General features: G+C 40.9%; 1 protein-coding gene across 2 annotated transcripts in view; it reads right to left on the bottom strand.

Annotated features, from left to right (window-relative positions):
- Window positions 1-1,149: 1,149 nt before the first annotated feature.
- RXFP2 (relaxin family peptide receptor 2) overlaps window positions 1,150-10,573 on the bottom strand; it is a 63,672-nt gene continuing 54,248 nt past the window's right edge. For both annotated transcript variants that reach the window (XM_055244287.2, XM_055244288.2), the window contains 2 exons: window positions 7,128-7,346; window positions 1,150-2,391 (listed from right to left, as the gene is read on the bottom strand). In XM_055244287.2, coding sequence (XP_055100262.2) covers window positions 2,132-2,391; window positions 7,128-7,346 — 479 coding nt within the window. In that variant the 3' untranslated portion in view covers window positions 1,150-2,131. The remainder of the gene's footprint in view (window positions 2,392-7,127; window positions 7,347-10,573) is intronic.

Genomic DNA, 10,573 nt, shown 5'->3' with positions numbered 1-10,573 from the left:
CACCGTCTATGGCCTCTTAAATTCTGCAGTGACATTTAATTGATGCTTATATTGTCATGGAAAATGGTTCATGGACACAGGTGATATTTTCATAACCACCTGTTTAGAAAACAGGCTTGGCCTAGCACAAAAGTTCTCACTCAATCCAGATTAAAGACTATTATTTGCTAAAATAATACATATTTCTAATGGTTTTCCACTTGTAGAGCAGCACCGAATAGGACTGTAAATCACCAAGCTATCAGATATGAAGTTCGTGCTATTTGTTGGCATGTTGCTGACCTATGTAGAGCTTCCATTTTTCCATACAGCTGCCACCTTCCCCAAAGCATCTGGTCGTGTGCCTCTTCTCACGCCCACTCACTGCACTACAGTAAAGTGCGAGCTCTTACATGGTTCCCAAAGACTTGGTTCATGGACCACGGATGATGCTTTTCAAGAACGGGAGGCACACATTGGTGCTAAAATTGCAATACCCTTGGCTCAGGGTCTACCCCTTATTTATGCTCCTGGTGTTAGAAAATGTATTAGGAAATAATTCATAAGATGATCAAGGACTGGCAAAGACATCTAATAAAATGTCAGCAAACCTGGAAAACAAGTTAGGAAGCAATTCATCATACTGAAGAGACAAGATGGAGAAAAATTTAAAGCCATAAGGGAAAGGACAGCATAGTCAATGAGTAGGAACATTATTTCTAGAATCCTAATGAAAATCTTTTATTATACATGAGAAATATCTTACTTGATCAAAATGAAGGAACTCACGTTATGGTTTTAGTTAATAGTGAGTAATAACAAGTAAATTACCAGAATGGCTGGGACCCATAAACTCTGAATTTCTTTCTCTTCTGGATGCTACTGGATAAAGGGTGTCCATTTAATATGTAATAGGAGGTGTTGTGGTGGTCTTAGTCAGCTGCTTACATTTTATCTCGTTAAAGGAACTCAGAATGAAGTGAACAGTGAAGAAATTAAGTAACTGCCTCAATGCTGTGGCAAAAGGGGAAAAGAAAGAAAAATGTAGGATGTGTCTTGTGAACTGAAACACTGTGTTGCCTGGCTGTATTCTCTATCGGGAGAAACATGCTTAACAGTCAATAAACCCCATCCATGGTCTTCGTTAAGCTTAAATGATATATGGACAAATGCAAAATATAATTTTATTTACCCAATTCTCATTTTCACATATAATTTTTTCAGTTTCATTTTCAAAAAACAACCCCAAACTTAGTTGCTTTTTTGTTAAAAACAATGAGAACAAAACCATTGTGAGTATGCAAACAGTCCCAAATAAAACCACAATTCTTGAATCCCCTTTAACACTTCTTATCTGCATATTTTATGAAAGCAGAACTTGACAGCAATAGGGATACTGCTCTAAAGAAATTATACTTTAAGAATATTAAAGTGTAGTTTTTGGCAGTGAAGGTGTCCAATTTGCTTTGTGCCCTGGGCAACCTTCAGAAAAATATCTTAAGAATTCATCTCTTCTGACATTAAATAAAATCCAAAAGGCGAATGGTATGAGGCTTCATCAGTGTGACTCTCTGGTCATAGGTTAGACATGGTAACCTGGTCTGAAGTTCTGTTTTCAAAGTGGCTACTCCACCAGCCTTCACAGAGGAGGACTTCGGGTAGATGAATATTTTGGAAATCCTTTGCTATCAATCCAGCAGGATGCTGATGGTTTTATTTGATATCGAAAAAGCAAGGAAAGAGAAGTTAGACTTCTGTTATTATGGCCACACTGGAGTCAGATGTTGTGAGTGTTTCTATTTCATGGACAGTGCAACCCAATGTGAAAGACCACACAGTGCCAACCTGTGGTCATTTGTGGGTGGGTTGTGTTGATTAGCTAGAGATCAGCTGCACCTCAGCCCACTGTATACGAATTCACATGGCTTTTCAGGCATGTGGGGTGAGGAGAGGAACCTTTGGTGCTGTCCTCAGCACGGTTGGTAGATAGTACAGCTGCCATTGGAATGTGGTGACAGGAGCCATTCTGCTGTGCTCTCTGTGCAGAAAGGCTTGCCATTGGTAAAGATGAAAAGCATTGCAGATGTCATCTTCCAAAAGCTGTGCCCTGTTTTAGGTAGTCCACTGAAAGTCCAGTGATCCAAAATGATTGCTAGGAAACTGGTTTCATTATACTGTCTCCAAGTGTTATTTTGTTCAAAACCCCAAGTTTCAGGGAAGAGGAGTCCTCTATCCACACAATGGATGTAGATAAACTTTTTTTTTTAATTTTGAAAATTGATTTCCTCCGATGTTTGTGCAGCAGCTGTTTCAACTTGTCCTTAAAAAGGCTGGTTGTGAGAGTATAGAGGAGTGGATTCAAAGCACTGTTAACTGGAAGGAAAAAAATCACTATCCAGGAAGTCACTGTGTCTGGAAAAGGAAGCAAAGTGTGAAAAAGAAAGTTGAAGTTTTAAGTAGACATAAAATACAAATAACACTTTGCAGTCAATGCTATTTATGAGAGGGAGACACAGTACATTTTAAGTTTTCTCTCACCTGAAGGAAAATCTCTTTGTTGGAAGAGCACAGAAGCTATGAATTCAAGGTCTTAACGATTTAACTTTTCTGAGTTTCAGTAAATAATGTGAAGGTCATTGTGATATTAAGAGGAAATATGTGAAAACATTTTGTAAACTATAAATTGCTATATAATGCATTTTTTCCCTATTTTATCACCTTACTTTATAGCAAAATAAAAAAATAAAGAAATAATCTTTAGTCAATAGAGTGAGGTTCATGAAATTTCTGGTCCAGGAGCCAGATCTGACCTTGGTCTTAACTCCATCCTGTTCTCAAAGCTTGTTGCCCTGCCCTGGTATTCTGGTTATCCTGTTATCCTATTAAAAGCTTTGAAGAACAAAGAGGAATGCATCCCCTAAACTTGATGAAATTCTCTTGTGTGTAGCCCTACAAATGCTACCAGAATATTCAGGGAAAGAGGTCACAAGAAGTTCTTTGTGAGGTGAAATTTGGAATGATAGTGTCCTTCCTGAGAGCATCATTTCATTTGCTTGGTTAGCATGAAATGCATCTTTCCCTTTACACGTGGCCTAATCCTGTGGCCGGACACTTCGCTAGGTGAGTGTGAGCGAATCACTTATGCTTCCTCAACTTCATCTGCTCTCTCTGTTAAAGGGGGCTGGTGATAACTTGCTCACTGAATCCAGCGGGCTGGGCCAGAGTCAGCTCTGCTGATGTGCTTTTTTGGCACTAAGACTTGAGATCCTCAAACCTTACCACAGGATGCTACTTCCTCTCACATCTTCACAATTTCAAGGAACTCCCCATTCAGGTGAAGAGGTGGCTAGTAAGAACAATGATGCTTTCTCTCATCATCCTTTGTCTGCTCTCCTCCTTCACAATCTCATAATTTTTTTTTATCCTTCAGCCACTGTTATTTTGTTCTTCTCTTGACCCTGCCTTGTTTCTTGTATCTTTCTGTTCTTCCTCTCTATGTCTTCTTCCTTTTCCATTTCTTCTCTGACTGCTTATCTGACCTTCCTTCTTCTTTTCCTTTGCTCTCCTTCCTCTCCTTTTCTATATTTACTTCCTCTCTTCCTATCCTATCTTCTCTTCCTTGTCCTTATTTTTCAACTAAAAGGAATATGAAAGAAAAAATTATGTTTTAGCCTGTCTTAAATTAAGTGGAGTTTTATATTATTTGTCCCTAATTTAAAAAAATTAGACAGTCTGAACAGTTAGTGATTGAAGAAAAACAAAATAAGTGGCCTTTTTCTGTTGTGCCCACAAAGGGAATTGTGATCATGAATCCCACCCCAACATCATAGAAAAACAATGCCTGATAGCGCCTGCTTTCAATTAGGCAAAGGCAAATAGGCCACGTAAGTTCCACTCTGAATGAGATCAGGCATGTTCAGGGTGGTATGGCCATAGACTTAAGTTCCACTCTGAATGAGACTTCTTTTTGTTTTTGTTTTGTTTTGTTTTGTTTTTGAAATGGAGTCTCGCTCTGTCGCCCAGGCTGGAGTGCAGTGGCACGATCTCGGCTCACTGCAAGCTCTGCCTCCCAGGTTCATGCCATTCTCCTGCCTCAGCCTCCTGAGTAGTTGGGACTACAGGAACCCACCACCATGCCCGGCTAATTTTTTGTATATTTTGAGTAGAGACGGGGTTTCACCGAGTTAGCCAGGATGGTCTCAATCTCCTGACCTCGTGATCTGCCGACCTTGGACTCCCAAAGTGCTGGGATGAGACTTCTTATAAGATTAGCAGCAGCTGAGTTCTGAGATAGGCTAACTCTGGCCTATCTTTTGGGTGACCCCAGGTACTGTCAGTGACATGCCATGACCAGTAAACGCCGGACTTCTTGGATGGTGGGGACAGGGTTGGTTTAGGTCAGTGAAGGCAGCATTTCTTAAAACACCATGGGAAGCTGGGCAAGCAAGAAGAAGCTTTGTCAACTGTGATCATGACATTTTTTCCTGGTTCCACTGAGGTGTTCAAGACAAACCTCAGACTATTGAACTATACATGTAAAGAAAGACTGGTGTGTGGCTCAATAATGTTTCCACAAGACAATGTTCTACTGTTCTAGTTCCCTTCATGGGGGTATTTACTAAGCTTATCATGATCTGAGGTGTCATAGACTCGCTGAGGATGATGAGCCCTGCTGCCGTGTGAGGACACAGCAGAGCGGACGCCTCCTGTGAGGCAATGAGAGGGGCTCAGGAGAAATCAAACCTGCTGACACTCTAATCTTGGACTTCCAGACTGCAGAACTGGAAGTCCTTTGCAGTCCTAGTGGTCTCATACAGACAGAAAAAGCCTCAAAGAAGATTAAAACAGGCAGGAATTTGAGAGACCATCTAGAGGTAGTCTCATTGAGGTGAGGTGAGATGGTCTCCCTGAGATCTCTCAACAGGTCAGTGGCAGGGGCAGGAGAGGAACCCAGGACCTCCGCCTTGCTTGTTGCCAGGTCCTTCTTCCACCACACCAGGCTGCATCATACAAGTGGGAAAGCACATCAAAAGGTGTGGAGATGGGGTCAGGCATGGTGGCTCATGCTTGTAATCCCAGCACTTTAGGAGTCCAAGGCAGGGGGCAGATCACTTGGGGTCAGGAGTTCGAGACCAGCCTGGCCAACATGGTGAAACCACGTCTCTACTAAAAATACAAAAATTAACCAGGTGTGGTGGTTCACATCTGTAATCTCAGCTACTCGGGAGGCTGAGGCATGAGAATTGCTTGAACCAGGGAGGCAGAGTTGCAGTCGGTTGGGATCACACCACTGCACTCCAGCCTGGGCAACAGAGCGAGACTCCATCTTTTTTTTTTTTTAAGAAAGTGTGGATACAGTAGTGGGGAGGGGGTTGATGAGACTGATCCCCTATTCCATCACTCTTGGACCAGCTCACCTTCTTTAGTTGACTAATCATTTACTCGAAAACACAATGTGAAAAACACTGTGGAAAATGCACAGAAGAATAAGACATACATGCCTCCCCAAGCTTATCATCTGAAGACACAATGGACACACTCAGAAATAGTGTCGCTATGAGGCAGTTCACATGAGGCCAATAAACGAGGTGTAAACAAACCATCCTGGACGTTTAAGCAACTGGATTGCATGAAAGTGGGGTGAGAAGAGATCGAAAATGGCACTGCACCATAGAAGGGGGAGTATTTGGGTTGAGCCTTGGAGGATGGGAAGTGGTGTTTAGTAGGCTAGAATCTTAGAAGGTGAAAGTATAATCCAGTTTGGGGGCACAGCTTCAGGAAAGGCTGGTGTCTTCTCAGAAAAGCATAGAAAACAAAGCCCAATCATTCCAGTGGGCCTGGATCACAGTGTGTGAGGGTGGGAGGTAGGAAATATTATAATGCTCACCCCAGCACTTGGACTTTGTTCCATGAGCAATGGAGGCCAACGGACACTTTTGTCCTGCTGAATTTGAAAGGTTAGGGTATAAAATTGAGATGTCCAGGTAGCAGTAATAGATTGGAGGCTGTTCATCAAGTGAACAAATGTGACTGTTAACATTTAATTAACTCTGTTCTTCACGTGCAACTGGCTGTCCCCACACGACCTCCCACAAAACCCTCTTACAGCTTCTTCTCTCACCGCCCAGCAAAGGCTTCCAAGTATTCAGCCCTGACCTGATCTCCTTCCTAATTTTCACTTTCATATCCTACACGGCCTGATGAACATCTGTGCCATGTGGAGACAGAACTGATAGCTTAAGAGGATGTTGTGAATGTTGTGTGGTATTTTGCAGCAAGGTATTTGACATAGCCTCACAACTGAGTGCATAGGAGGGACATAGGTTGTTACAGCTGTTTATCGTCTGTGCATTCATCACTCTTTCATAAGGACTATCAAAATATCAGGCATCCTGCTTGACACTGAGGAGTCAAGATATATAAGACATAATTACTGTCTTGGATCAACTCCCAAGTAGATCTGCTATCGGCTGGAACAGTAGGTTGACGATGATTCCAAACTATTTTACTGAGAGTTAGGTTAAAGCCCTGGGTGGTGGCCCCTAAATAGCTGTGATCTCTAGATTCCAGAAGGGGCTTCAGATGAAATTCTGCTAAGGAAATGTGATTTTCTCTGGTTGAAGTAGTGGTGTGTTCAGGGAATTTGGCCTTTTGGAGGAGACTCTTTCAGGAAATATCTCGTGCTCTGCAGAGCCCAGCATGACATTTTACGGCTAGGACCATGGAATAGAATGGTGGTTCTAGCCAGATGCGTGTGCATCAGAATCACGGGGGAATTTTTACATAACATTCATCTATAGGTCTTAGCCTCTAGAGACAAAACAGTCCGGGTGGAACCTGGGCATGTATATTTTGATTTTTTTATGCATACTCCTAGTGAAGAACCAATGTCTTGCTCAGATAGAAGCAAGATACTCAGACTTAGTTTCTCTGTAGCTCCTGCTTTTTATTATTCCTGGTTGGATTGCACCACTACTCAGTTTCTGTTTTATAATACTGATTATAAAACATGGAGGGAAATAACTCTTTGTATTGAAATTATAGGTTTTTATGGGTAATTTATTATGTGTCCTAGACTCTGGGATTGTCAAAAGAAGGACATAAGAAGGCACGATGTATTATACTTGGGAATGATAGAAGAGACTGACCTGGTATTTCCACCCGGAAGAGGGAAAGGATTTTAATTACAAATACAGGAATCCAGCAGATGGCATCAGAGAACACTATAAAAAAGAAACGATTTGCAACAGCCACCTCTCTTCCAAAACGATTCCTTACTTCTGTGGTCTGCAAGGCGGTTTTTTGAATGGAACAGAACATAGTAATATAGGAAAACACAATGATGAGAAAAGCCAGCAAGTTCACACCTGTTGGGAAAAGCACACTTTTAATATCTCAGGCATAAAAGTCAACAGTAAAATTACCGTGGTACAGGTTGAGTATCCCTTATCCAAAATGTTTGAAACCAGAAATGTGTTGGATTTTGGATTTTGGAATATTTGCACATTCATAATGATATATCTTGGAAATGGTTCCCAAGTCTAAACACAAAATTTATGTTTCATATACACTTTATACACATAGTCTGAAAGTAATTTTGTAAAATATTTTAAATAATCTTGTGCATGAAACAAAGTTTGTATACATTGAACCATCGGACAACAAAAGCTTCAGGTGAGGAATTTTCCACTTGTGGCATCATGTTGATGCTCAAAAAGTTCCATATTTTGGAGCATTTCAAATTTTGGATTTTCAAATTACAAATGCTTAACCTGTACTTAGATGTTAAATACAGTGCCTCTTCCACGGGCACTTCCAGGAAATATCTTTTATACAAGCCCAACGGTGTTAGGTAAAACCCGGGTTCAAGTGAATAAAAACAAAGAAATTGGGTTCACCAGATGCAAAAGAGATTTCAAATACATAAACCCTTATGAGGAATTATAGACTTCTAAAATTCAGATCTAGGCATATCATGAAGAAAACTCTAGCTCTTTTAAAGCATGAAAAGAAGCTATTTTTGTTTTTAGCTCTCTGCAAATTCAAACCTTAAGGGATTACTGTAATCATACGCACGTCTCAAAAAATAAAAACAACCCCATTTTATTATCCTATAAACATGAATAATAAAAGAATAAAAATAAATAAAAATAATTTAAAAAAATGAATAAAATAAATTTGGAATTTATCATGAATATAATTGTCTGAGAAACATTATTCCTGATGTTTTTGGTCTTAAGAATAACACATAGAACAAAAATGTATTTCTGTTTATTTTTCTTCATGTTTCTTACAGTAAATTAAACTACTGTGGTTCAGAACCTTTAGACTAATTTTATTAAAAAAAATAAGAAAAAAGTTAAAAATTCAACTATGTGAATTACTCTTTTGGGCCCAAATATATTCACAAGATTCCCACCTAACATCACTATTACCTTTCATGCTGACTTCTCAGTCACTCTTTGCTTTATTCTTGCTGTCGTTAAAATCCTGAGTGATCATCTCATTTCTCACAGTGAAAATAAGACTTGCGTATAGTTGCAAAGTTGTTAAAAAATATGAATGTGAACCTAGACTGTATGTAAGATTGGTGAAGTCTAGGGTAAAAATACTTTAAATTCAAGGTGATCTGTTATTTTTATCCAAATCATTTCGTATTCAATGAAATCGTAGTATAAAGCCATACGGTAAAATTTTATAAAACTAGTTGTCTTAGGCCTCTTTCCAAAAAATTTAGTTACGCGTAAAAGATAATCACTCTGTTAGAAAATGCTCCCCTGCCCCAAGTTCTGATAGCAGACTTACAGAAAGGATCAAAAGTGTATGTTCTAGGCTGGGCGTGGTCGCTCACACCTGTAATCCCAGCACTTTGGGAAACCGAGGTGGGCAGATCACTTGAGGTCAGGAGTTCGAGACCAACCTGGCCAACATGGTGAAACCTGGACTCTACTAAAAATACAAAATTTAGCTGGGCATGGTGGTGGGCACCTGTAATCCCAGCTACTTGGGAGTCTGAGGCGAAAGAATCACTTTAACCTGGGAGATGGATGTTGCAGTGAGCCAAGATGGCGCTACTGCCCTCCAGCCTGGGAGACAGGGCAAGTCTCTGTCTCAAAAAAAAAGAAAAAAAAAAAGTGTATGCTCTAAATGCACGATAGTAATATAAGAAAGATGTTAACAATAGGGGAAACCGGATGGGGCATATGTGGAAAATTGTACTATCTTTGCACCTTTTCTTTTTTTTTTTTTTTTTTTTGAGACGGAGTCTCGCTGTCGCCCAGGCTGGAGTGCAGCGGCGCGATCTCAGCTCACTGCAGGCTCCGCCCCCTGGGGTTCACGCCATTCTCCTGCCTCAGCCTCCCGAGTAGCTGGGACTACAGGCGCCCGCCACCACGCCCGGCTAATTTTTTTTTTTGTATTTTTAGTAGAGTCGGAGTTTCAGCATGTTAGCCAGGATGGTCTCGATCTCCTGACCTCGTGATCTGCCCTCCTCGGCCTCCCAAAGTGCTGGGATTACAGGCGTGAGCCACTGCGCCCAGCCTCTTTGCGCCTTTTCTAAAATGAAAACTATTTTCAAATAAAACATTAATTAAAAATTATGTATTCTTATATTCTTCAAACAGAAAAAAAAATTGTACTTTAGAGCTCTGGGACTCTTCCTCTCATATGCAAATTGATGATGATGATTTTGTGTGTGTGTGTGTGTGACTCTCTCTTTATCTATCTGGAAGATATCCCAGATACTTAACCCCTTTGGGCCGAGCTCCATGCCTGCATGGTATGTTCCACCAAATGAGTTTCTTCAGTCCTTCATCTTACCCTGTTCCCTGGCTTTGAGCCTGGGAATCCACTGTCTTCCTGGAACACAGACCCCACCCCTCCCTCCTCTGCCTTCGCTTGGCTGATTCCTCCTCATCCTTTGGGCCTCACGTTGAATTCATTTCTTTTGGGAAGGCTTCCCTGTTCCTCAGATCTGGGGCTCCTAGAACATTCTGTACTCTTCCTTGATAGCATTTATCAGCCTGTGTGTGATGTGAGGACATGTTGACTTGTCCGCCTCCTCCTCTGTGGTCTGTAAGGCCTTTGAGGCTGGATCTGTTGTGTCTGCAGTACCCAATATAGTATATAGTGCACAGCCTATGGTAAGTGCTGAATAAATGCCTATTGAAACAATGCGTGTCATGGGCTGTGTGTGTGTGTGTGTGTGTGTGTGTGTGTGGTGTGTTTCAGGGAGAGTCTCTATTAAGTGCACCTATGTTAGGAGTAATGAGGGAATGAATGATAAGGAAATACAAAGAATAGCCTATAATACTCTGGATCCTGGGAATGACATATCTATGACCAAATAACTACCAAATAGGGTAGTGTGTAAGGGGTATTACTAAAGTGGTGCAAACTAAATGTTCTGTTTTTCAGAGGAGGAAAAGAAGGAGTAATGGAGAAGAACTGGGCATGATGGTTAGGGTCATGTCATGATGAGTTTTAAGTGACTAATTTAAACTTGACCTTGATAGTACTAGGGAGCCATTGAAAGTCTCTGAGTAGAGGTGTACACAATCCTTTTGAGAGTCAGAGAATATAACAATGGTAGTGA

This window comes from Symphalangus syndactylus, chromosome 15 (genome assembly GCF_028878055.3).
Source record: "Symphalangus syndactylus isolate Jambi chromosome 15, NHGRI_mSymSyn1-v2.1_pri, whole genome shotgun sequence".
Taxonomy (NCBI): Eukaryota; Metazoa; Chordata; class Mammalia; order Primates; family Hylobatidae; genus Symphalangus; species Symphalangus syndactylus.
The sequence above is the reverse complement of the archived record's forward strand: the minus strand, read 5'-3'. Positions and strand labels throughout refer to the sequence as shown.